Raw genomic sequence first — 26,674 nt, forward strand, 5'->3', positions numbered from 1 at the left:
GCCATGTGATTGAGCTCTGGCCAAGGACTGCTATCTATGTCCTTAAAAACATTCTGTGGTTAACAAGACTGCATTAGACACTTAAAAGCTGCCAAAAGAGTAGATCTTAAAAAAGTTCTCAACACACATATTATAACTATGTAGGGGGTGGATGTAACTGACCTTATTGTGGTAATTATTTCTCAGCATATAAATATATAAAATCATTACATTGTGCACATTAAAACTACACAGTGTTATACGTCAGTTACATCTCAATAAAATTGGAAAAATTAGAGAGAAAGAAAGAAAAGAGGGAGAAAGGGAGTGAGGGAGGGAGGAAGGAGACAGATATACACATATATGTACTGACACATTGTTGTTGTTTAGTCATTAAGTGGCGTCCAACTGTTTGCGACCCCATGGACTGTAGCCCGCCAGGCTCTTTTCTGTCCATGGGATTTCCCACGCAAGAATATCAGAGTGGGTTGCCATTTCCTTCTCTAGGGGATCTTCCCCACTCAGGGATCAAACCAGAGCCTCCTGCATTGGCAGGTGGATTCTTTACCACTGAGCGACCTGGGAAGCCCATATTGATACATATACACGTGTATACGTGATGACATATATATTTGGAGAAAAGTCATAGTAGAGAGAAAGAGCAAGGGCAGGGACTTCCCTGCTGGTCCAGTGGTTAAGAATCCACCTTCCAAGGCAGGGGATGCGGGTTTGATCCCTGGTTGGGGAACTAAGATTCCACATGCCACAGAGCAACTAAGCCCATGCGCCACAACTACTGAGCCTGTGCCCTAGAGCCCATGCTCTAGCAACAAGAGAAGCCAGCACAATGAGAAGCCCACGCACTGCAACGAAGAGTAGCCCCCACTCGCCACAACTAGAGAAAGCCCATGTGCAGCAAAGAAAACCCAGTTCAGCCAAAAAAAGCAACAACAAAAACACCCAAAAAACTGCAATGAGATAGTCATTGCACCCGCACATGCCAGAATAGCTATCATCACAAAGAACACAAATAACAAATGTTGGGAAGCCTTGTGTGCTGTTGGTCGGACTGTAAATCGGCATGTGGACTTCTCCAGTTATGGCATGCGGGTTCAGTAGTCGTGGCATGCTACAACCAAGAGCCCATGTGCCACAATGAAGACCCAGCACTGCCAAATAAATAAATAGACAGAACAAGGGAAGAATGGGGAGAAAATGAGAGAAATGCTAGGGGCTGGGGAACAAGGGAAGTTCTTTCTCTCCATCAAGCACTGCTTTTTTTTTTAAACCACAAGTGGGTTTTTTCCCTTAAGTGGTTGTTTAAGGCGCTGGTGAGAAGAAGCTGGAGGGAGCAAGTGAAAAATGTGGTTGGGAAATGAGTGGTCAGAAGGTGAGATGCTTACAGAAGGTGGGTTGGCCTTGTTTTACATGCCCCTGTCCTCCCACACCCAGCAGTCCAGACCCTGTCTCCATGGGCCCACCTGGTCTCGAGGCCAGTGGAGAAGGAAAGGTCAGCCAGGTAGAGGTTCAGGATCCCAGTGGAAGCCTTACCTTGTCCAGGTAGATGATGAGTGTGTTCTTGTTGGAGTCTCTGTTCATCTCATACTTAGAGATGTATCTGTCGACACCAGTGCTCAGCTGGGGAAGGATGTGGTTTGTAAAAATCCCTCCTGCATCCCCATTCCCCCTGCCACTCCAGCTTCTTCCAGACCCTGGGCTTCTGCCCATGGATCCCAGCCCCTGAGCCCAAGACCTTCATACCAGTTTGAGGTCATCAATATCAGGTGAGAAGCCTGTCATCATGGATATGTCCAGGATGGACATAGTGGCATCCTGGTCTCCCAGGTACCTGGATGGGGCAGGGGGAGAGGGGGTTGGCCCCCAAGGTGGGGTCAGTGCCTGGACAAGGGGGTTATATCAAAGACTGAGGCCTCTAGTTCCCACATAGGAGCATAGAGGGAGGTTCAAATGTAGGAAACATTCTCCTAAGGGGAATACAGGAAAAGCTACATAATGATCAAGGTTGATTCATTTTTCAGGTTGTGGAACCCAACTTGCCCGGGTGCAAATCCCAGCTGTCTGTAACATCCGATGGGTTACTTAACCTCTCTGTGCCTCAGTTCTGGGAAATGAACATGGGCAGGTCTCACTTTGTATGATTCTGTTACCATGGTCTAATTCAACGTCACCAGTCCCCCAGCACCATGTTCTGACATCAAGACCATGTTGCTAATCTCACACTGCCATGCAAAGTGAGGACTTCCTAACCCTAACCCCAAAGTGAAGACTAGATGCACAATATACTCTGAGAAAGCATTAAGCATCACAGTTATTATTTGTAAGAAGTCTTGCCAGAGACAGAGGGATGGCCAAGATGAATCCCAGTGAACCATCTCTTACTTGGTACAGATGTTAAGGATCATGGAACCTTTGGCGTCCTGAGGCTTCTTCACTAGAAACACAGAAAACAGAAGGATGGATGGTGGTTGGGCAGGGGGAGGGGTGTAGTTCCTCGGTTCTGATCCAGGAGGGAGGCAGACATAAGAACAGGGTTGGGGTAAGGGTAACAGATAGGGTCTCTACTCCTTTTACCTGTTTCGGGGGCTGGGTGTATGGAAACCTGGAGGTCGAACTTTTTGCAGGAGACTTTGCCTTTGAGCTTGGCATGGTACACGGTCACTACCTGGTGAGGTGGGAGGGGAGATGAGGTGTCAGTCCATTTGACTTGGGAAGGAAAGGGGATACTGGAGCAGAGGGGCCTAGAGAAGGTGGTGGGTCAAGAAGGTGTAGGTTCCCATTCCTTACCGACAAGGTCCCTTGTCCTTTCCCTTCAGCTCTTACTGTGAAACGCTCATTTTCCTTAGTCTGCAAGGAGTGGGAAGAGAGAAGACAGAGTATTTGAAACCAAGCCTTCCCCCATTTGTGATGGTCATCGACCCTCCCTCCTGCCTCCTAGAAAGTCTGGCTGGCATGGAGGATGAAAAGTGATGAGGGTGTGGCCAGGTGACTTTACCTCTTCTGAGCGCAGGAGGCTGGCAGATTCCCAGAGGATACTATGCTTGACCAAAGAGTTGCGGCTGGGAAGTTGGATGAACACATTCAGGTTCAGCTCCTTGTGATCAGGAACATCCTTCTGGTATTGGGCCAAGGCTTGGAACACCATGAAAGTGGCCTGTTACCCATGACAGAGAAAGGGGGTGAATTTGGGTGACTGAGAAAGTGGTTAGAACGACTGAGGGATGAAGAGACTCATATCAGACCTGGGGCACTGAGGCAGTGACCTAGAACCCACCAGAGAGGGTGAGAATACGACTGGGGGCTGGTCGGATACTGAGGACATGTCCTAGAACTCTCTGAGTGAGACAGGTCAGACAAGAGCTTAGAGATACTGGGAACATGGCTAGAATCCACCAGAGTGTACAGACATAAGACAGAAAGTCCAGCCACACTGAGAAGGTGCTCTAGACACATCCAGAGGAGAGAGTCTGAGACGAGCATTGATAGAGGCACTGAGAATGTGTCTAGAACCCACTCATGAAATAAAAGAATGGAATTGGAATCTGGGGACACGAGCCTCTGATTGACAACCCCAAAGTGACACCGAGTGTGACTGAGAACCTGCCAGAAAAAAACGCGGTTAGACTGGAGCTGGAGGTTCCTGGAGTCTGAGGCTGCTGAACCCATGGTCTGGATGTCAGGGACGAGAATAACTAAGAACCTGGCCTAGCACTCACAATAAGATGTGGTAACACTGGGAGCCTGAGGGAACTTAGAATGTGGTCGAGAACCCACCAGTGGGAGACAGAGGCTTGGATAATGGTGTGTGAGGTGTTAGTTGCTCAGTTGTGTCCAGCTCTTTGTGACCCCATGCATTGTAGCCCACCAGGCTCCTCTATCCATGGAATTCTCCAGGCAAGAGTATCAGAGTGGGTTGCCATTCTCTTTTCCAGGGGATCATCCCAACCCAAGGATTGAACCTGGGTCTCCTGCATTTCAGGCAGATACTTTCATTACTGAACCACCAGGGAAGCCCCTTGGATAATGCTGTAGAGTCATTAAGAACCTGGTCTAGAACCCACTGATGAGACAGGATAACATTGGGGGCCTGGTGAAATGAACATGAGCTACAACCCACCAGTGAGACAGAGTAAGATGGGGCACTGGGAACATGGTCTAGAACCCACAGTGGGAGAGAGAGGTTCACACCTGAACCTGGGCCCTGAGAACATGATCTAGACACCAAGAGGGAAATGGAGGCTTGAAACACAGCTTGGGGCATCCAGAATGTAGTTTAGAATCCACAGATGGGTTTGCAATAAAAAAAAAAAAGAAGATTCTTGACTTCATTCCAGTCATCCTGGCTGATGGAAGAGAAGCACTGCCTCTCTTGGTCTCGGTACTTTCTTTAGAAGACTAATGAGGCCAGAGGAGGTTGGGATGCAGTTACCAGAGCGGGGTATGTGTGGACTACTTGCCTGCGTGGAGCCATAACCACCTCCATAGTATCTCTGCTCGTTGAGCCAGCGCACGACAGGAGGCACAGTGTCGTAGTCTTTGCGTGCCAGCAGAGCCAAGAGGGCATAGGACGTGGCCTCCACATTGTAGAGCTTCTGGTTGGGTTCCTCCCAGCGGTTCTTTTCTGTAGGGAGAAGCCCCCGCCCCCAGTGCTCATTGCTCTGTCCATCCTGTAAACAGCTCAGAGAAAGCTCAGTAAAAAAAAGACTCGTAGCCTAGACCTCTCAGTGTTCAGGTGTCCTGGCTCACATTCTAGGTCCTCAGTCTGCTGTTTCCTGACTCATTCTCTTCCCTCGTCCACCTTCACTCCTCCATGTGAGTTCTGCACTGCAGCCCCACTGTGGGAGATTTCCTAAACTTGAAACACACATTCTTACCTCTGAGCCTTTGCATATTCTGTTCCCTTTACATAGCGTACCTTTTCTCCATCTACTCTGTTAATTCTTACCCACCCTGCACAATTAGTGAGCACCCCAAGACTGAGTGGAGGTCCTTCTTCCTCCTGTCTCTCAAAGGATCCTGTGCTTCTCCCATCCCAGCACTCTGATACTCTATAGCAATCTATGAACTCATTTCTTTCTTCAGCTGGAGTGTGAGGCCATAATGGCAAGGGCTGTGCTGTACCCACGGTGGTGTCCCAAATGCCTAAGAAAGTTATGATGGCAGAGATTGTCACCGAGAACCAAGAGGAGGGTAACCTCCTCTCCCTGGGCACACAGTTGGACTATATTTCCCAGAAGCCTTTGCAGGTAGATATGGCCACATGACTAAGTTCTGTCCAATGGAATGTGCACAGCAGTGATTGGGCTTCTTCTATGTCTAGTCCCTTGCACAATCTTCCTATTTCCCTTTCAGCTTGAAAGGGCAGGATTCTGAGGCCCCAGAATGGCTGAGCCATGAAAAGATAGAGACCTGGATCCCTGCATCACTGTATGGAGGAGAGCTGTCCACCAACAACATACTTTTGTTGTGTTAAACCACTTTGGTATTTATATGATACTTGAGATGCCCAATTATCAGTGAGTACAAACATGATACAGTGTCACCACTGGAACCAATGATTAGCTGCCCACTATGTGCTAGGCACTGTGCTAAATTTCCTATGGTATTATTTTACTGAATCCTAATTATCCTTGAGATAATTATAATATTACAGTATTGTTGCTGTTAGTCACTAAGTGGTATCTGACTCTTTTATGACTCCATGAACTGTAGCCTGCCAGTCTCCTCTGTCCATGGGCCTTCCCAGGCAAGAATACTGGAGTGGGTTGCCATTTCCTTCTCCAGGGGATCTTCCTGACCCAAGGACTGAACCCCAGAATCTCCTGGCAGGCAGATTCTTGACCACTGAGCCACTAGGGAAGCCCTACGTATAATTTGAAGATGAGGAAACTAAGGTCCAGAAAGGTTAAGCGACTTGTACAAGGTCAGACAGTGAGAAAGTGGCAGAGTGGGATTTCAATTTAGATCTGTCTGATGTCTGTGCTCACGGTCTTAATCACACCTCACTGCTGGGTCATAGCAAGTGCTCAACACACAGCATTCAACGTGGTTGAATGAATTACGCAGTGACCCTTCTTGTGTGGCGTGCAAGGGGAAATTATCACACCACAGAGACATTCATCCCAGTTCAGCTTGGAGAGGTCTGTCCCAGTGCAGCTTAAAGCCATGCACCCCAGCTCGAGAGGGCCACCCTCAGTCCCCAGCCATGGGTCCCTCCTTACTCCTCTAGGCTACCCCTCACCTTTGGCTGTATTCAGAAATTTGGTGAGGTGGTCACCCTCCAGCTTGCCCAACAAAGCCAGGGCATAGGCAGCAATGGCCACAGTATATGGTCTTCGCAACTCTCCGTAGTGGTCTTCAAGGAAGTCTCCTGCCTTAGTGATACTGCGGCCCAGGCTCTGTGACAAAGAGGATTGGGTACTCTGGTCAGGGAAGCATTGCCGTTACACACAACTGATGCAGATCACTTTCTGGGGCCAGGTGGCTCTTGTCCTTGGGACCTATTTGCCTTGGATCTATGTTTGAGGGTTTTCCATTGTGAGCTGCTTTGTTGCTGAGTACCTACTTTGGGCTCTGTGTGTGTTTGTCTGTGTCTGGGTGGTGTGCTGTGTGTGTCTAAATACCAGTGGTGTGCTGGTGAATATTTAACAATCGACTCTCCAGTGGAGGCACAGGACTGGGCAGGGGGCCAGGGGTGTGGTACTAGTTGTTCATTCAGGCTTTTCTGTAAGATGTTATACAAAAACCTGAACTTTTGCCAACCCAATAAATTGCCCATTACAATGGCATAAAAACTTCCACCAGGGTCAACTTCAAGTAACCACTGTGATGTCCTTGAACATAGAATGGGGAAGACATACTCCCAACAGGCATTCATGAGCTAGTATGAACCAGATTCAGCACACCAAGGGAACACCTCTTATTCAGTCATTATCAGCTAGCTCTCACAATGTCCCAGTCATATAGTTGTTCATTTAATATCATAAAATCCTATGAGGCAGGCATTACTTTCATCATTATCCTACTGCACAGATTAAATACTGTGACACAGAAAGATGGGGACCAGGGGAAGACATGATTTGAAGTGTTTGTTGATTTCCATGGTGTCAATACTGTCATGCCTGATTTCAACCCACCAATGTGGCATCGCTGACTGTAGATTTGGGAAGAGAGGAACAGTGGAACAACATGATATAATATTTCCAATATACAGATACAATAGACATAAATAACCCCGAGAATAATGATAAAAAGTAGCAAGATATTTAGGAAGTGATACATTTAAAGTTTATCACCTGTTTTCAGTGTTTAATCTTTGCAATGTGAGTTTATATGATTTAATTTTTAACAGTGATTGTGTTCAGTAACCAGATTGCAAATTCCTAGAAATTTAACAACTAGCTTTCACAAGCTGGGTAGTATCCTAATGATTGAAACACCATCGGTCTGGCTCCACCGCCTATGCCATACTTTATTTTAATGTTGCTGTACTGTAGAAAATGTTGTGTTGTAGTAGAAACAACCCTTTTGACTGCCTTCCTACATCTATCCTCCTCTGTTGTAAGAACACCTCCTCCCTTTCATTCACATGGCCACAATAGAAGCAGCCATATTTGCCCACTGAGACCCACTTCCTGGTCTCAGCTGATTGGTTCAGGGATGATCACCTGACCCAGGATGAACCAATCAGAGTCCCTCACTGGGAGTCCAAAAGTTCTAGCCTTGGTCTGACTATTTCCTCAAGGAAGACAGCCATGTTCTGCCAGGCAGGTTGGGTGGTAGGCAAAGGTGAATTACTGGGCAAGAAGGGATTGGAAGACGTGGGAGAACATAAAGAACAAAGCATTCTGGCAGAGTCCTTGAAGCTACTTTCCTTTTTAAAAAAAATTTTTTGGCTGCAACTCATGGCAAGCAGGATCTTAGTTCCCTAACCTGGGATGAACCCATGCTCCCTGCAGTGGGAACAAGGAGTCTTAACCGCTGGACTACCAGATTCCTACTTTGATTTTTGAACTCTATAAATTCTTAGATCCCTAAAATAAATTTCCATTTATTTTTGCACAATCTAGTCACACATATGACAACTAGGACACACATGTGGCCTCTGAGACAACTCAGAGAGTCCTAAAAAATGCAAAAATTATTATACCTATTTTACAAATGCACACATAAGGCCTGACAAAGGGTACATGTGAGTCAGGATTTGAGGTCAATTCTGTCTGACCCCACAGTCCTGGTGCTCTTTTCTACTATAATTTCTCTCAAATCTCCAAGATTGGAACCAGGAAAACAAATTTAAAGGTCACTGGCATTAATGGTAGCAGCCCCCTCCCCTCCATCTCTTTTCTGGGGTCCTGAGAAGAAGCAGCTGGCTGAAAGTGAGATCCTGAAGTCCCCCACTAGGGAAACTAAAAGTCAAACAACCCACTCTCAAAACCCCAGAGCAAAGCAGATGGAGTGATTACAGGCTCTCAGGAGCCTGTCTTTCTAAGCTTCTCTGCTTCAGAACCAAAACTAGAAGAATAGGGGACAGCAAAAAGCCAACATTATTAATTCTTTCCCTTCTGGGGTCACACATGCTCAGTCGTGACCAACTTTTTGTGACCCTATGGGAGACGCTATGGACCGTATCTGCCAGGCTCCTCGGTCCTTGAGATTTCCCAGGCAAGAATACTGCAGTGGGTTGCTATTTCCTACTGCAGGGGATCTTCCCAATCCAGGGATCGAACCCATGTCTCTTGCATCTCCTGTGCACTTCAGGTGGATTCTTACTACTGAGCCACTGGGTAATCCTTTGGGGTTATGGACATGGACCCCTTTAAGAATCCCCTTAAAGATCTCCAGTAAGGATTTTCCTTCCATTTTTAGTTCTGTGTCCTCAGTTTGCTTTAGGGAAGCCATAAGGATATGAAGGGCTTCCCTGGTGGTGCAGATGGTAAGGAATCTGTCTGCAATGCAGGAAACTCAGTTTCAATCCCTGGGTAAGGAAGATCCCCTGGAGAAGGGAATGGTAACCCACTCCAGTATTCTTGCCTGGAGAAACCCATGGACAGAGGAGCCTGGCAGGCTATAGTTCATGGGGTTGCAAAGAGTTGGACATGACTGAGTGACTAACACACAGGAATATGAATGTAGGAGTCTCGTGGAAAGCAAGCTGAAAGGGCTTTTTGTTGGGTTTGGCTACAACTGTCTGAAAATGGTAAAGCAGGCAGAAAAGACCCGATCTTTGATTTCTCTGTGCTCAGCTGTCTCTTCTGTAAACTGGGGACAATAAGAGTAGCCTACCTCTTGGGCTGTTACAAGGATTACAGGAATTAAACATATGAGACTCTTGTTTTGTTGTTTAGTCGCTGAGTCATGTCCAACTCTTTTGCAACTCCATGGACTGTAGCCCGCCAGGCTCCTCTGTCCATGGACTTTCCCGGGCAAAAATACTGGAGTGGGTTGCCATTTCCTCCTTTAGGGGACCTTCCCAACCCAGGATCAAACCCACATCTCCTGCATTGCAGGCAGATTCTTTACCACTGAGCCACCTGGGATCTTAGTTAATTGCCAGATAAATGTTGGACGATATTATGGCCACTGTGGTGACTGTTAGTGCACTGGGGGCACTGGAAATGGCCTGAAAGCAACATCTCACCTCAGGTGGGTGTGTCCTTGGTTGGGGAGGGGAGGGCGGGGGACACTTACGTTGACCTGTGCCTCGCAAATGTCTTTAGCCTCGTGCAGTGCGATGAGAACAAAGGCTGTAAGGGACATATCTTTCTCCCTGGTGTCCTTGAAGCCACCCTAGAGGAGAAGCATGGAAGCAACGACAGGGTTACCAATGTCTTCACATGTCAACTTACGTCCCCTGTAGACACAGTGGATCAAGGCAGGGCTGGGTGTCTCTCCAGAAGGGCCAGGCTCTTTAGTATTCATTCATTCATCCTGCAAATGTTGCTGGTGCTGTGGATGAGATATTGGATGAAGACCAGATTCTAGCCCCAGCCCTCGAGGTCTGCTAGGGGAGACAGATAGGAACCAACCAGCTCATCAACAGATATATAATTAGAAAGTGATGAGTGCTGTGCAGAAGTGGATGTGGCATTGAGAATGGACTATGGGAGTGTGACTCAGTCGTGGAAAAGTGTCCCCGAGGGATGATAGCTGGAATTACAATCTGAGCAGAGAGGAGAAATCAACTCTCAAAGAGGGTGGGGCTTAGCATGCCAGGCAGGAGGAACGGCATGTGCAAAGGAGAGCAAGGTTCCTAGCAGTACAGATGGAGGAGAGAAGTGGGTAAGGTCACGAGGCTGGAAGCCTGAAAGGTCAGGCTTACGTATCAGTTCTCCAACTTAAGCATACCTGGTGGGAGTGGAGAGGTGTTAAAACTCGGATTCCTAGATGTTGCCCCTAAAGCTTCTGATTCAGTGCACCTGCAGTCCAGCCTAAGAATTTCTGACATTCTGCATTTCTAAAAGCTTGCAGGTAATTTTGCTGATGTTGCAGGCCTGGGGATCACACTCAGGACCATAGCTCTAAGGAGTTCTATGTTTCAGAGCAACAGGAAGCCAGGGGGTTTCGTTTTGCACTGGATCCTGCAGGTCTCTGGTCTTTGCAAGGGAGGAGGGACACTTTCAGCTCTCTTATTTCCCTCTCCCCGCACGCAGTGAATTGGGCAGTGGGTAGATGGTGGAGTCTTTCTCCAATCCATCCTGTGATGCTCTGGTGCCCTCTCCCCTGGCCTGCCCTGAATCTCTGCCTCTTACAATCATTTCTTGGTGTATCACGGGCCCATCCTCCTGGAAGATTCCATCAGGCTTCTGCTTCTCCAGGATCAGCCATTTGACGGTCTCACAGAGGTCCTTGGAGTCTATGGCAATGAGGTTGGCAGACAGTGCAAAGACCTTGACCACGTAGGCTGTCAGCCTGGGGGGTGGGTACAGAGCGTGAGCCAATTGGCTCTGGGATCCGGAGACTGGCATCCTAGCCAACCAATGAGCAGAATGGGGCCGGGCCTGACCTGGTTCCTTCAAGCTCGTAAACCAGAGTGGCCTGCTGATTATTCAGCGGGCTGGTACCTTGACTCTGGGTGGAGACCAACCTAGACCACCCCAGGTCGAGATCCAGGGCCTGCTCAGGGATGTGAAAGGCTGAGGATGTGCAAGCTGATCCTGGAGACTCACCAGGTGCTGGGGGGCCGATTCAGGAAGGCGGCGTAGGCTGAGCTTTTTTGTCTGAAGGCCAGCTGCTGGGTGTACCCTGCAGGGAAGAGAGGTGTCACCAGAGGCTGAGTGGAGGGGGTGGCTGGTGGGTGTAGGCCCTCCAGGGAGGGAAGGGGCTTAGAGAGAGGATAAGGATTCAGTGAAGGGCGGGACAGCGGTCTAGAGAGGAAAGATGGGCTCTGGGTAGGGGGGTGTGTGTGGGAGGACGGAGAGCTAAAGAGGGACTGAGAAGGTGGGCAGATCAGAGAAAGAGGGAAGGAATTCTCGGAGGAGAGGGGATTCAGAGAGAAGAGGTTCTCAAAATGGGTTCTCAGGGGCAAGGGGGCCTCAGCGAGAGAGGGAGCTCAGAGAGGGGTTCAGAGAGGGGCGAGGGAGCAGCCTCCGAGGAGGGGCGGGACCCCGAGGCGGGGGGTCTCAGGAGTGGAGCGGGCTCAGAGGGGCGGGGCTCAGGAATGAAGCCGGCTCAGAGGGGCGGGGCTCGGGTGGAGCAGGCTCAGTGGGGCGGGGCTCAGGGGCGGAGCAAGGACAGAGGGGCGGGGCTCAGGCATGAAGTGGGCTCAGAGGGGCGGGCTCAGGGGTGGAGCAGGCTCAGAGGGGCGGGGTTCAGGGGTGCAGCAGGCTCAGAGGGACCGGTAGGACGCTCACCCTTTCTGATGATCTCCAGGGCCTGCTGCCGCTTCTCCAAACCGAACTTCTCCCACTGCTCGGTGTTGTCCAGGTAGTGCACAGCGATGACCGTGGGCGTCATAGAAATCATGTTCTGCTCCCCACAGCCCGAGGGAGTTTGGATAAGGTGCTTCAGCCGCTCTCCGTCGATGGCGTCCTCCGTCATTTGGGCCACCGGAGTCCCTGCAACCCGGCAGGAGGATGGCCCTTAAGTCCACGGCTGCTTCCAGACTCTTCAGGCTCTAACCAGCTAGGGCCAAAGGGGTCAGGGACAGCTGGGGGCTTGTGAATGATGGAGATGCTTCATGGCTGAATGGCTGGAGGGGGTTTTGCATTTGTGGGGGGTGGGGGTGGGGTGGGCTTGTGTTTCACAGGGGAACTCTGGGCCCTGGCTCCTCTGGTTCCACCAGCGGTAACAACAGTCATGAATACTTTTATCAGGCTTCACACTATTCCCCAGGCTCTGTTCTAAGAGAATACCATATAGTATCTCATTTAATCCTCTCAACAACCCTTAGATATTAATACTAATAACTACTTAGATAATAATAATAATCCCTTAGGAATTAATTCGTTCCTATCACAGAAGAGGAAACCAAGGGTCTCCTCCTCAAACTTTACATCTGTCAAGATGCAAGGTGTCTTTCTAGCTCCGTCTTGCCCCAGTTCTCCATCTGAGACAATTAGATCCAGAATTTCTGCTCTTGAACTATATTGCTCATGTAAACCTCTTTATCAGTAAAAGCTGTTTGCTGAACTAGTACTGCCTGGAGCCTTCTATGAAGTGGTTTGAGGAGGGGTCCTAGCTGAAGAGGAGGCAGGAGACACAGTGGTTAAATACCCCTGGGGTGAGAGTAGATGGAACTGGGCTCCCAAATCATGACTCTCCTCCCAACACTGTTCTGGGTCTCCTGGGGTTGGGGTCCAAGGGCATCTCACCTTGCAGGAGGATCTTAGTCTCTGACTCGGTGTCTGGGACTTGATCACTAAGATCTGCAGCTGGGACTTCCTCTCGCTGCACTCCCCCTGCGGGGTGAATGGGAGACACCGATGGTGCCAGCTCCCTCCCACCCCAACCTGCATCACCACCACCCAGGCCTCACTCCCTCTCCTGTGGCTGACTCACCTTGACCCAGATGTTCTGGATTCAGTGTGCGAATGGCCACAGTTTTGTTGACTCTTATTCCTTCTGGCTGGATGGTGTTAGGGGCAGGGGGAGTTGCATGAATAAGACGACAGACAGACAGCTGGTCATGTTCTGGGGATTACTGTAGCATAAGGCATGAAGGCCTCCACCTGATCTTAGCTGTGTGACTGGAGGTCAGTTACTTAACCTCTCTGTGCCTCATCTTCCTTCTTTATAAGGAGATAATATAAATCATACCTCATGCCTATTGTGCAAGTTCATAATACAATTATAAATTAATAAAGAAGTAACAAGACCTTTAGAAATCTTTCTATGTGCCTAGATGATTGCCCTCCTTTGGTTAATTCATTTAATCTTTACAACAACCCACTGGAGTGGGTACCGCTTTTATCACTTCCATTTTACAGATGGGGGAGGGACTTCCTCATGGTCCAGTGGTTAAGAATCTGCCTTGCAGTGCAGGGTAATGGGTTTGATCCCTGGTATCTGGTCCCATCACTTCATGGGAAATGGAAAAACAGTGGAAACAGTGTCAGACTTTATTTTTTTGGGCTCCAAAATCACTGCAGATGCTGATTGCAGCCATGAAATTAAATGACGCTTACTCCTTGGAAGGAAAGTTATGACCAACCTTGATAGTATATTAAAAAGCAGAGACATTACTTTGCCAACAAAGGTCCGTCTAGTCAAGGCTATGGTCTTTCCCGTGGTCATGTATGGATGTGAGAGTTGGACTGTGAAGAAAGCTGATCGCCGAAGAATTGATGCTTTTGAACTGTGGTGTTGGAGAAGACTCTTGAGAGTCCCTTGTACTGCAAGGAGATCCAACCAGTCCATTCTAAAGGAGATCGATCCTGGGTGTTCATTGGAAGGACTGATGCTAAAGCTGAAACTGCAATACTTTGGCCACCTCATGAGACGAGTTGACTCACTGGAAAATAGTCTGATGCTGGGAAAGGTTGGGGGTGGGAGGAGAAGGGGACGACAGAGAATGAGATGGCTGGATGGCATCACCGACTCTGTGGACATGAGTTTGAGTGAACTCTGGGAGAGGGAGGCCTGGCGTGCTGTGATTCATGGGGTTGCGGAGAGTTGGACACGACTGAGCGACTGAACTGAACTGAACTGAACTGAAAGGACCTAACCAGTCCATTCTAAAAGAGATCAATCCTGGGTGTTCATTGGAAGGACTTATGCTAAAGCTGAAACTCCAATACTTTGGCCACCTCATGCGACGAGTTGACTCACTGGAAAAGAGTCTGATGCTAGGAGGGATTTGGGGTAGGAGGAGACAGGGACGGCAGAGAATGAGATGGCTGGATGGCATCACCGACTCTATGGACATGAGTTTGAGTGAACTCTGGGAGTTGGTGATGGACAGGAAGGCCTGGCGTGCTGTGATTCATGGGGTCGCAAAGAGTCGGACACGACTAAGCGACTGAACTGAACTGAAAGGAACTAAGATCCCACATACCATGGGGCAACCAAGCCCGTGTGCTGCAACTACTGAGCCATGTGTCACAACTAGAGAAGAAGATCCCTGTGCCACAACTAAGCCAAATAAATAAATATTAAAGATGGGGGAACTGGGGAACAGACAGGTAAAGTAACTTGCCCAAGGTCACAAAGCAAGTAGAACAGAATTTGGGTTTGAACGTAATAGTCTGTCTCCAGAGTCTGTTTTTAACCCAATGCCTCTTAATGGGCTAAATAAAATAAAAAATTTAAACAAATAATTTAAAAGTAAAAGAAAATTTTTGAGCCAGTAAGCAAGAATAAATAATAAAGGAAAGAGAAAAAATAAATGAAAGAATGTACATAAGTACTTAACACAGTGCCTAGCAGACAGTGCTCAATTAAAATTCAGTTCAGTTCAGTTCAGTCGCTCAGTCGTGTCCAACTCTTTGCGACCCCATGAATCACAGCACGCCAGGCCTCCCTGTCAAAGGCCCAACACAAGCTCTCATGTGTATATGCACATAAGCCTCCATGGAGGACAATGGCTGCTTTTGCCTTCACAGAACCCATGCTCCTTTTGCCTGGAGTGATTCCCATCTTTTCCTTTGCAGACTGAGTTCCTTCCTGTGTTGTATTCATCAGTATGTAACATCCAGCTCTCTAGGAAGAAAAGCTCTTGATTTGCAGTGCTGCCAGTTTCCTTGGTGTAAATGTCTCCACCATGATGGATTTCAGGCTACCACTGTGAGTGAGTACAGACTTGGGAAGTGGTAGACATACTGGATCTCGGGAGCTGGGTGACACAGGCTCCAGCACACTACTGGTGTCTTCCCACCAGTGCCTGTGTCGAGTCATGTTGAAATTCACAGCAAGAGGAAAAATGTGTGCACCTATGTATACACATTTTCATGTAATTTTTTAAATATATTGTTTTAATGGTTAGATTTATTCCAGCACATTAAAGTAGTTGAAAAAATATGTTTGCTTCCATTAAAGCCAGGAAAGAAAAATTATAATAAATTATGATCTGGGTATAAATAAAACATTTCAATGTGAAATCTCATTGTCAGTTTTGATACATTTGGTTTTCAATGTTTCAATATTTTTTCAACTACTGTAATGCTTTTTGAGAAAAAATAACCGATAAAAAATATACACAGGCCCAACTCAGTTTTCTTTTGCTTTGGGCATCAATATGACGTGGTTTGACACCATCAAATTTATCTCTAAAATTTTGATATTTTGTATATTGCAGGGGTTTTTGGAATGAATTTTCTTAAAATATTGCATTAAAATATTTTTTATCTTATCTTCTGTTTTGCTTTAAAGTATTCATGAAAGATGCTAAAATCCTTTCATTTTGGTTGATGATTTTGTCTATTATATTTGAAAATGTTCAACACTATAGGAAACAGTAACAGAAATACGACTGTTAATGCCTATTTCTTTTTTTCTGGGTTGAGTTTTTTTCCCCCATGGGTCTTCTTTTTTGTTGTGTGTCAATACATAATTTAAGGGTAAGAATCATAGGAACACTATAGGAAACAGTAACAGAAATATGACTGTTAATGCCTATTTCTTTTTTTCTGGGTTGAGTTTTTTTCCCCCATGGGTCTTCTTTTTTGTTGTGTGTCAATACATATTTTAAGGGTAAGAATCATAGGTAAAAAAGAACTGTCCTAGTTCTTGCAGTTGTATATTATTCCTTTGTAATATTTGCTCTGTGAAATATATTTTCTCAAGATCTTAAAATTTTATTTATTTGGCTGTGCTGTGTGGCTTATGATATCTTAGTTCCGTGACCAGGGATCAAACCCAGGGCCACAGCAGTGAAAATACTGAGTCCTAATCACTGGACCACCAGGAAACTGCCCCCAAGATTTTTAAAGTCAGAAGAAAACTCCTGTGCTAAAATGTTACAAGATGTCATATTTGATATTAAAATATATTTTAATGAAAAAATATTATTGATCTCTGAGTTTTCGGGTGTCTGCTAAAGATTCTGTGCCCAAGAATAATGCCTCACTTGACTCACTCTAATCCTGGCCCTCCTTCTAAACCTCCAGAACTCCTGAATCTCCTGTGGTGGGTCTGGGTCTCCCAGTTGGGTTGACTGCACAGGGAGAACAGGAGCCTCTGCTGAAGGACAAGGGGCAGCAGGTGCCCCAAGGACTCACCACGACCTTCAGGGTCTTCTTGACACCATCACTGATGAAGTGGTTGTAGACAGCCGCCTTGACCTCCACCTCGTGGAGGCCGACCTTCAGGGGCACAATGACGTAAGGCACCGCCACCGAGGACCTGGCTGGGATCGTTATAGTCTGCTGGTGGCGCTTCTTGGCAGTGGCCAGGCTACAGAAGGCTGGATTGTAGAGCAATTCCACCCTCACCTGCCGGGGAGAGAGAGTATGGGATCAGGAGAACATGCCACAGACTTGCTCCCCCAAGTCCCCGCACCCTCCATGCCTCTGTTGCACCAGGGACGCACCTTGAGCTTTTCTGCCTCCCGGTAGTTGTAGAGGATGGCTCGGATCTCCACTTGCTCATTGCGCACCACCGAGTAGGGGAGACGCAGGTCGATAAAGAAATCCTGCATCACAGTGACCTCATAGGGGTCAGCCACACAGATCCCTGCCCAGAGTGGAAACAGAACACACAGTGTCAGGAGTGGGGTTAGGGGGCTGGGCAGGGTGGACTGGGTCCAAATTCTTGCCCCTACCAATGTCTCAGTGCTTACACTTGACCGCGGGAGCTAACCCAAGGTCTTTGCAGAAACCCATAGACATAATATGGGGGCTTTCCTGGTGGCTCAGATAGTAAAGAATCTGCCTGCAACACAGGAGACCTGGGTGCGATCTCTTGGTCAGGAAGATTCCCTTGGAGAAGGGAATGGCAACCCACTCCAGGATTCTTGCCTGGGAAATCCTGTGGACAGAGGAGCCTGGCGGGCTACAGTCCATGGGGTCTCAGAATTGGACATGACTGAGCCACTAAGCACACACACATGGATGTAACATCGTGGCAGGGGGTGGGAGGTGAGGGGGGTTGATCCCTGGTCAAGGAACTAAGATCCTGCAAGTCGCATGGTGTGGACCAAAAGAAAATCTCTTAAAAAGAAATGACTAAGCTAGAAACTAACACAACACTGTGAATCAACCATAATTCAATTTTTAAAAAAGGAACTTCCCTGATGGTCCAGTGGCTGAGACTCTGGGTTTCCAATGCAGGGGGCCCAGGTTTGATCCCTGGTCAAGGAACTAGATTTCACACAACACAGCTAAAAGCCAGTGCAGTCAAATAAATAAAAAGAAATATCTTTTAAAAAAGAACTGACTTCTGATACCTGATTTGTGTCATTTAAGGAGGCATCTACACATCCCCAAAAGGCAGTTACTCTTTGACCCCTAAAATATGCTCAACTCCAATAATAAAAATAATAGTTCACGCTCACTGAACATGTACAATGTGTCTGGTACTATTATAACTATTACAAAATCCCAACACTTTGAGTAGTTACTCTTTTGGTTGTGCCCATTTTATGGATGAGCATCAAGAGGCTGAGTAACTTGATTAAGGCCACACAGCTGCCTAGAGAAAGATGTGGGATTTGGACTCAGGGACTTGGGCTTGGGAAGCGCCCTGCTTTTAATGATACTCTTTTTTTACCCTGTAAGAGCTCTTAAGTCTAAAATTTTCAAGTTCTATTGGTTGCATGCATGCTAAGTTGCTTCAGTTGTGTCTGACTCTGCAACACTCCAGACCGTAGCCCACCAGGCTCCTCTGTCCGTACTGGAGTGGGTTGCCATTTCCTCCTCCAGGGGATCTTCATGACCCAGGGATTGAACCCGCATCTCTTATGTCTCCTACATTGGCAGGCGGGTTCTTTACTACTAGCGCCACCCAGGAAGCCCCGTTCTATTGGTTACAAGGCTATAATCCTTATTCTGAAGCTTGGATTCCTAAAAGTTTCATTCACTGGTGACCCTGGAAAAGTCACCTTCTTTCCCTGGCTTCAGTGTTCTCATTTATAGTACCAATCTCATAGGGTAGCTGTGAGCATTCAGTGAGTTAATGATGTTGAGGAGATGTCATAGGCAAGATGTAAAAACCACAGGGATTCTGCACGGCTCCCCTGGGACATTTTGAATGGCACAACTAGCGGAATGGGTTGCTACTGGAATCTAGCAGATAGAGGCCATGAAGATTATCAACATCTTATATTGCATGGGACAGTCTATTGCCACATAGAGTGACCCAGCCCAGAATCACATCAGTGAGGAGGTTGAGAAATGATGGTGGAGGGAAGAAGTTTCCTAACATTCACGGCCATACAAATCTCCCAGAAATAATGTAACAAAATACACGTCTGACTCAGCAGGTCAGGAGTACAAGATTTTTGAATGTCTTATGGTGATGGTTTAGTCACTAAGTCATGTCCGACTCTTGCGACCCCATGGATTGTAGCCTGCCAGGCTCCTCTATCCATGGGATTCTCCAGGCAAGAATACTGGAGTGGGTTTCCATTTCCTTCTCCAGGAGATCTTCCCAACCCAGGGATCAAACCCAGGTCTCCTGCATTGCAGGCAGATTCTTTACTGACTGAGCTATAAGAGAAGCCTAAATGTCTTATACATACTGCTATATTTTAAATGGACGACAAATAAGGCCCTACTGTATAGCACAGGGAACTCTGTTCAATGTTATGTGGCAGTCTAGATGGGAGGGGAGTTTGGGGGAGAATGGATACATGGATATGTATGGTTGAGTCTCTTCACTGCCCACCTGAAACTATCACAACACTTCATTGGCTGTACTTCCATATAAAATAAAAAAGTTAAAAAAAAAAAGATACTGAATGTCTAACAAACTCCCAGGTAAAGCTCCTTTACTAGATTGCAACTAGTCCAGGGAACATGCTTAGGGGGCAAGGGTCTAACGGTAGTTTTTAACATTTTTTCTTTTTCAAGCTACAGGAACATTTTTTAGGTAAAGGAAACCTCAAACAGAACCTTGGTATACAGAAATGTACAACAGGCAAATATGAAGATGCCCTGATTTGAAACAGGGATGGGGACCCCAAACTAGAACTGTGCTGAGTGGCTTTGGAGTCCTAGGCAGAAGGAAAACTATGTGCCTTGTGTATATGATTTCATCTGCCGTCATCACTTGTTCAAGAGAAATTATCAGAAAAAAGTCTTGAAGCCAGGAAAGTAAAATGACACTGAAGTATAATTTATGATAAATTATAACTAAACAAACTTATACTAGAGTAACTGGGTGTGGTATAAATGAAATACAGGTAATGATGTGAGTTTTAATACATCTTTTTTTTTAGTGTTTTTAATAATTTTTCAACTACTTTAATACTCTAGGGAAAAAAAATAACCTTTAAAATGGACAGAAAATATGTATATGAAATACATCTTTCCTTTGGCCTCAAGCTCCAACAGGGCTCAACACAGTGCTGGTCTTTATTTAAAATCTGGGTATTTTGTACATCATGGATTTTTTTGGGGGGGACATTCATTTTTATTTTTTTAAAAACTATTGCATGAAAATACAATTTATCTTGATGACTGAGTTTTTTGGCACCCACTTAATTTTGCACTCACTTTCCTTGCCCCACTCCCAGACCAGCTCTAAATCATTCATACTTGACTAGGGTTTGTCAGGGTCTCACACGCAGCCCTTGGTGGCAGTGGCGGGGGAGGGTATGCATACACCTTTTTGTTGTTTCACAGCCTACCCACTGATGTTTCACTCACTTCATCCCACTTCCTCTTTTATTTTTTCTTAACTGCTTTAGTCACTATCATGGCAATATCACCCCTACCAAGTTCTTACTGCAAATTATTCTATATGATATTATAGAATAATATATCATATAGCAAATAATTCTATATGATACAGTGGATATGTCTTTATGCATGTGTGTGCTCAATCGCTCAGTCATGTCCAAATCTTTACGACCTCATGGACTGTAGCCCATCCATGAAATTTTCCAGGCAATAATACTGGAGCAAGTTGCCATTTCTTACTCCAGAGGATCTTCCTGATCCAGGGATTGAACCTGCCTTTCTTGCACCTCCTGCCTTGGCAGGCAGATTCTTTACTATTGTGCCACCTGGGAAACCTATGTGTTTTTATACATTTGTTCAAACCCACAGAAACACTATGACACCGAGAGTGAGCCCTAATGTCAGCTAAGAACTAGCAAAGATAACGATGTATTCATCAATTGTTACAATGCTGATGGTGAGGGAGGCTGTGTATGTGGTGGGGAAAATCGTACATAGGAAGTCTCTGCACCATCCTCTCAATTTTGCTCTGAACTAAAACTGCACTAAAAATAAAGTCTATTTACCAAATCACAATGTCACTCACATTCTGCACTCTAATCCCTCTCTAGTAACTGGGGCAAAGTGTCAGCCACCAGGAAACAAAAGATCTGTCAGGATGGAATGAGAAAATGCTCAGGGGATTCCTGGCCTCCGAGGACCAGACCACCATCTCTCACCTTTCTTGTCCGACAAGCTCACGGCCAGAATCTCCCAAGTGGTGATGGAGTCTTTCAAAAACACATTCATGAGCTTCGTGGAGATTCTGGTCCAGGGAGAAGTTGGAGGGGGGCATTAGGAGAAGACATCTAGCAGGGTGCAGGGAGAGAGCAGGTAGGGAGGGGCCCCAAGGGACAGGATTGGAAGGGGGCTGGAGGTGGGTACATTTAGGTAGCCCCAACTCGATTTTTCTAGGCTGGGTTGTGTGCTTCCACCATGATTCCACAAAAGAAGGGGGTTTGAGGTGCATGCAAATGCAGTGTCCAATCCGGGGTGATCATAGAAGCTGGCCTGCGGATAGGTTGAAGTGGGGACATTCCAGCCTTACCCATTTTTGTCTGCTTGTTTAAGGTCATCAATGATGGTCCACAACCAGCTCTCGGGGAAGTGACTTCGGGAAATGATGTCCTCCTCGGGGATTATTTCATCATCCAGGTCACCTGTGGGTGGGGATGGGGGGTTAAAACAGACTGAATCCCCCCTCCTGCTCCCTCCACTGTCCCTTTTAGATATTTATCTTTATAATTCCTAGAGGGATTCCTAGCATGGACATACCCAAGGTCACATGATCACTTCCAGGGATCCTAGGCATATTTGCCCCTAGAGGCTCCTTTCTCCATTAAAAAAAAAATATTAAAAGTCATATTTTACAACCATGTTGATATAAAGGTGAAAATAAGCCACACTGCATTGGGTTGATTTTTCCCCCCTTCTTTGATTTTCAAGAGAATGAAAACATTTGCATGAATGAGCCTCTAAAAGCATCATTGGCCCATGCCTGCTATGTTATGTTAACCATGTGATGGTTAAGTCTATCCTGAAAACAATGGGGCTAGCTGAGAGATTCCCTGGACTTGATGGAGATTACCAAAGAGACAGTGGCCTTTAAAAGTCATCTTCACCCCATCAGCAAGTACATACAGCTGGGCTAGAATAGAGTTCAGTCCTGGTTGGGCTTTCCTCAAAAAATGATGAACAGATTTTAATTTGGTTTTGGGGCTTCCCTGGTGGTTCAGATGGTAAAGAATCTGTCTGTCAATGCAGGAGTTACAGCTTCTATCCCTAGGTCGGGAAGATTCCCTGGAGGAGGAAATGGCTACCACTCCAGTATTCTTGCCTGGGAAATCCCATAGACAGAGGAACCTGGTGGGCTACAGCCATGGAGTCACAAAGAGTCAGACTCTTAGTGATTAACACGTTCACTTTTCTGCCTAACCACAAAGTAGGTGGAATTCCATAGATACTTAAATCCACTCATAAAAGTGAAGAAAATGAATGTCGCTCAGTCATGTCCGACTCTTTGCGACCCCATGGACTGTATAGTCCATGGAATTCTCCAGGCCAGAATACTGAAGTGGGTAGCCTTTCCCTTCTCCAGGGGATCTTCCCAACCCCGGGATCGAACCCAGGTCTCCCGCATTGTAGGCAGATTCTTTACCAGCTGAGCCACAAGGGAAGCCCAATACTCTGGAATAATCTATCAAAGTGCCTTTGGGATACTAACTCTTAATCAACCCTCTGTATCACCCCAAGTTGGCTAAAGAAATGACACAATGCTGGGGGGAAAAAAAGTCATCCATGTGTGTGTAAATCATACACACATTGTCTAAATTTCTTCTTTGGGAAAGAAAAGTCTTGGGTGACTGGAGCAGAGAGTAGCATGCCTAGTCATTATAATTTGCAAAGAGACTGAAGGTAGAATTCTGTGCTCATGTATGTTGGGAATCATGTTTTTGGCGGGGTAGAGGGTTGAAAGGGTTGCTAGTTTTCTAGCTAAAGGAATTCAGAAATATTTGACTTTGGCAATGGCTGCTTTTGAGAGGTAATTCAGTTTCAACAAAGCCCATTCTGGCACAAAAGTCCTCTAATTAAGACATATTAAAAGATGTTTTTAAAAAACAGAAAAGGAAAGGGACTTCCTTGGTGGTCCAGTGGTTAAGGTCCTGAAGTTCCACTGCAGGGGGCACAGGTTCAATCCCTGATCAGGGAACTAAGATTCTGCATGCCACAAGGCATAACCAAAAAATTTTAAAATCTGAATAATGGTGGGATCAGGCCACACCGGGCTCCTCTGTCTCTCAACAGATGGCAGTGGAGACTCTTGTCAGTTCTGTAAAGGCCACTTTGTGGTGAGACCATTCTGATTTTGCTTAAAGGGGGCTTCTAAGAGAAGCCCTGGCTTTGCTTAAGACTGATGTGGCCTGAGATGTAGAATTTTGACTGTGTACATGTCCTATCCAGAACCGAGGGAATGCATGAATGATCGAACATTGACTGGGCAAAGGTTGAGCCAGTCTTTTAAGACAAAGGTTGAGCCAGTCTCTTAAGAAGGCAACATGAATTAGTTTCCTTTGGTAAAGGTAAGCTTAGAACCCATCTCAGGTCTTCCTACTGGCAACTAGTGTGAGCAGCTCTATCTTCTAGAACGTTCCCTCAGACCATGTGCGCCCTGGGCACTGGTAAGTCCCAAACTTCAGAGTGATGGGACTAGTGTGACCAGCTCTATCTTCTAGAACGTTCCCTCAGACCATGGGAGGGAGGGGTGTCCTGGGCACTGGTAAAATCAAACTTCAGAGTGTCTGGGGCCAGGGCCGGGCCAATCCACCCAGGCAGGAAATTTCCTTGCCCTCAGGTAAGGAGTCTTCTCCACTAGACTAGGTCCTTCTTCCCTCAGACAGGCTCTTTCTTCCACCTGCGACAGACCCGCATCCCCCTCAGACAGGACGTCCTTCGCCCACTGGAGATCTCCTCCTTCCTCAGGCAGGTACGTCTTCCTCCCTCTCTGGACAGGCCTCCCGCCCACCTCGGACTCGCGGGATAGGGACCGCCTCTTCCTTCAGACAGGCACCGCCTCCCTCTAGACTGGACTCCGCCCCCTTGAGCGGATTGGCTCTACCCTCTTCGGATTGGCTCCTCCTCCCACCTCGGACAGGCCCCGCCCCCCCGCCGCAGGACTCACTCCTGGCCAGCTCCAGGTCGCCGTCGCGGCTGTGCTGCTGCCGCAGCCGAGCGATGTACTCGCAGCAGTCCAGGAAGGCCTTGACGCACGCGTCGCCCTGCAGGATGAACTGGGCCCGGCGCTGGCACGGGAACTTCATGGGGTTGTCCCGCATGCCGTCTTCGCAGCACTTGCGCAGATCGCTGCTGTACTGACCCACTATGGGAACACAGATCCCCCCCACGTCCCGCGCGCCCTCAGCTGCGGCCTCGAACACAGCCCAGGGAGAATTTCCCCACGGTCAGACCCTCCCCTTCCCTCTCTAGCTGGGATCCAGAATGGGTGGGGACCAGCGGAGGGCGCACACCTTTGTCCATCCTCTTCTCCATGAGCTGCACGGAGCGGCGTCGGCGGGCGGCTGGTTGCGGGCACTGCGGATCTAAAGGCAGGTGGAAGGGGAACCAGATGGGCTAGGCACCTACTATGTGTCCTTAGTTTCCTCCCCACAGCCACCCCCCCAACCCCCACCCCCGCCGTGACGTTGGAGTGTTATTGCGGCCCATACCGAGGCTCAGAAAGAAGTGATCTGCGAGATGGTGGTGGAGGCGTGCCTTCAACACTCCGACCTGCAGCCCAGAGCCCCGTCCTTAGCCTGCTCTCAGTATCTGGGGGATGGAGGCCCTGCTTCTCGCGTGCCCTGCCTCTCCCTGCGTCCTCACCTGCCCTCTGCTGGGTCTCCGGGCCCTGGTTGGTCTTGAGGGCGAGTCCTGCATCGGTGAAGACGCCGGCATAGTCTCTTCCACTGCCTGGGGTGCAGCCAATGTCCGCTTTCTCCACCACGTCCCAGATCTGCGGGGTGGAGTGGAGGCAGAGGGTCAGAAGTGCAGCCACCCTCTGGCCAACTTGTCCATCCAGCCCCACCCCATCCATCCTTAGCGTGCTCCCGCAGCCGGCAGGCCACAATGGACGATCCAGAGCTGGACTCTGGACCGTGTCCATTCCCAGCACCATCTCCAACGTGGACCTTTGTCCACCCACATTCTCATTCTCAACTTGGCTTCAACCCATCCCCGTGTCTACATCCGCTCAGACCTCTGTGCTCCACCCTCTGCTCCTCTCCAGCACCATTCGCTCAGTGGTAAAGAATCCGCCTGCCAGTGCAGGAGACGCAGGTCCCATCCCTGGGCGGGGAAGGTCCCCTGGAGAAGGAAATGGCAACCCACTCCAGTACTCTTGCCTGGGAAATGTCCTGGACAGAGAAGCCTGGTGGGCTACAGTCCATGGGGTCGAAAAAGAGTTGGACAGGACTGAGTGACTGAACGACAACAAGCATCATTCCCACCTCAACCCAAAGCCATCTCTGAACCAACCTCAGCGACTCTGGGGCATACCTTACGCTGGGACAATTTATTCTTCTTGTTCAGCACAAACACGCCCTTGTCCACAGCCACCAGCCCCACTCGGGCCCCTTGGTCAGCCTCGATCTTCAGGGTTATCTGTTGCCCGGGTCGATAGTGTTTCTCTTCCTTCCCACCACTTTTCACCACCAGCTATGGGAGGGGAGCAGGTTGGAGGGGAAAGTCAGCCCTGTAAGACCCCAAGAAGCCCAAGACAGAGGAGGTCTTGAGCAGGACTGAAAGGGGAGGGGAAGATGCAAGCCAAACTGGCATCAGGCAGAAAATCAAGAAAAGAGAGAGAATCAGGAGCAAGAGACATACTGGGTGCAAGCCTCCCCTTATGAAACAGATGAGTCAAAGGGACCAGATACACAGTGTGAAGGGGACAGTCAATGCCACACAGGATCTTTGTATGGTGACACATGGTCACTAACAGGACTCATCATGGTGAGCATTTTGAAACACAGAAATATCGAATCACATATTGATATCTGGACAGCAGAAATGTCATACACCAGGAGCTAACATAGTTGCATAGGTCAGTTAGGCACTTCCCTGTAGATCAGTCGGTAAAGCATCCGCCTGCAATGCAGGAGACCCAGGTTTGATCCCTGGGTTGGGAAGGTCCCCTGGAGAAGGAAATGGCAACCCACTCCAGTATCCTTGCCTGGAGAATTCCATGGACAGAGGAGCCTGGCAGACTACAGTCTATGGCGTTGCAAAGAGTCAGACATGACTTAGTCAGTAACCACCACCATAGGTCAATTATACTTCAAACAAACATGCTCATAGAAAAAGAGATCATATGTGTGGTAAAGGGAGGGGGAATTGAGTGAAGGTGGTTAAAAACAAACTTTCATTTATAAGTACCAGGGGTGTATTGTACAACATAATAAATATATGTAAGCAACCCTGCTGTGCCATTATATAGGAAGGCCGTTAGAGGAAACCCTGAATTCTCACCACAAGGGGAAAGGTTTTTCTTTTCTATTTCTTTAATCTCATATCTCTATGAGATGATCAGTATTCACTCAACTTATTGTGGTGATCACTTATGATGTACCTAGGTTAAATCATTATGCACCTAGGTTAAATCATTATGCTCTACACCTTAAACTGAGTACTGTGTGTAAATTACATTTCAATAAAACTGGAAGAAAAAGAAGCCACTACGGGAACTTTCCTGGTGGTCCAGTAGTTAGGACTTCACCTTCCAATCCAGGGAGTACAGGTTCGATCCCTGGTTGGGGTGCTAAGATCCCACCTGCCTCCCAGCCAAAAAACCAAAACCACAAAACAGAAGTAAT

At 47.6% G+C, this 26,674-nt stretch overlaps 1 protein-coding gene across 1 annotated transcript in view; it reads right to left on the reverse strand.

The window, feature by feature from the left end:
* C3 (complement C3) overlaps positions 1 to 26,674 on the reverse strand; it is a 36,815-nt gene that overhangs the window by 2,197 nt on the left and 7,944 nt on the right. Inside the window, exons 14-35 of the mRNA XM_055430023.1 lie at positions 25,362 to 25,520; positions 24,690 to 24,819; positions 24,338 to 24,409; positions 23,992 to 24,189; positions 21,361 to 21,472; positions 20,993 to 21,078; positions 16,964 to 17,106; positions 16,653 to 16,865; positions 12,997 to 13,063; positions 12,810 to 12,896; positions 11,850 to 12,053; positions 11,166 to 11,241; positions 10,749 to 10,908; positions 9,688 to 9,786; positions 6,239 to 6,395; positions 4,455 to 4,618; positions 2,993 to 3,151; positions 2,785 to 2,844; positions 2,572 to 2,662; positions 2,380 to 2,431; positions 1,741 to 1,828; positions 1,531 to 1,617 (exon numbers count right to left, since the gene is read on the reverse strand). Of these exons, the coding sequence (XP_055285998.1) occupies positions 1,531 to 1,617; positions 1,741 to 1,828; positions 2,380 to 2,431; positions 2,572 to 2,662; positions 2,785 to 2,844; positions 2,993 to 3,151; positions 4,455 to 4,618; positions 6,239 to 6,395; positions 9,688 to 9,786; positions 10,749 to 10,908; positions 11,166 to 11,241; positions 11,850 to 12,053; positions 12,810 to 12,896; positions 12,997 to 13,063; positions 16,653 to 16,865; positions 16,964 to 17,106; positions 20,993 to 21,078; positions 21,361 to 21,472; positions 23,992 to 24,189; positions 24,338 to 24,409; positions 24,690 to 24,819; positions 25,362 to 25,520 (2,664 nt within the window). The remainder of the gene's footprint in view (positions 1 to 1,530; positions 1,618 to 1,740; positions 1,829 to 2,379; positions 2,432 to 2,571; positions 2,663 to 2,784; positions 2,845 to 2,992; positions 3,152 to 4,454; positions 4,619 to 6,238; positions 6,396 to 9,687; positions 9,787 to 10,748; positions 10,909 to 11,165; positions 11,242 to 11,849; positions 12,054 to 12,809; positions 12,897 to 12,996; positions 13,064 to 16,652; positions 16,866 to 16,963; positions 17,107 to 20,992; positions 21,079 to 21,360; positions 21,473 to 23,991; positions 24,190 to 24,337; positions 24,410 to 24,689; positions 24,820 to 25,361; positions 25,521 to 26,674) is intronic.

Source organism: Moschus berezovskii, chromosome 8, assembly GCF_049115385.1.
Source record: "Moschus berezovskii isolate FMDL1 chromosome 8, NW_MosBer_1.0, whole genome shotgun sequence".
In the NCBI taxonomy this organism is placed as follows: domain Eukaryota; kingdom Metazoa; phylum Chordata; class Mammalia; order Artiodactyla; family Moschidae; genus Moschus; species Moschus berezovskii.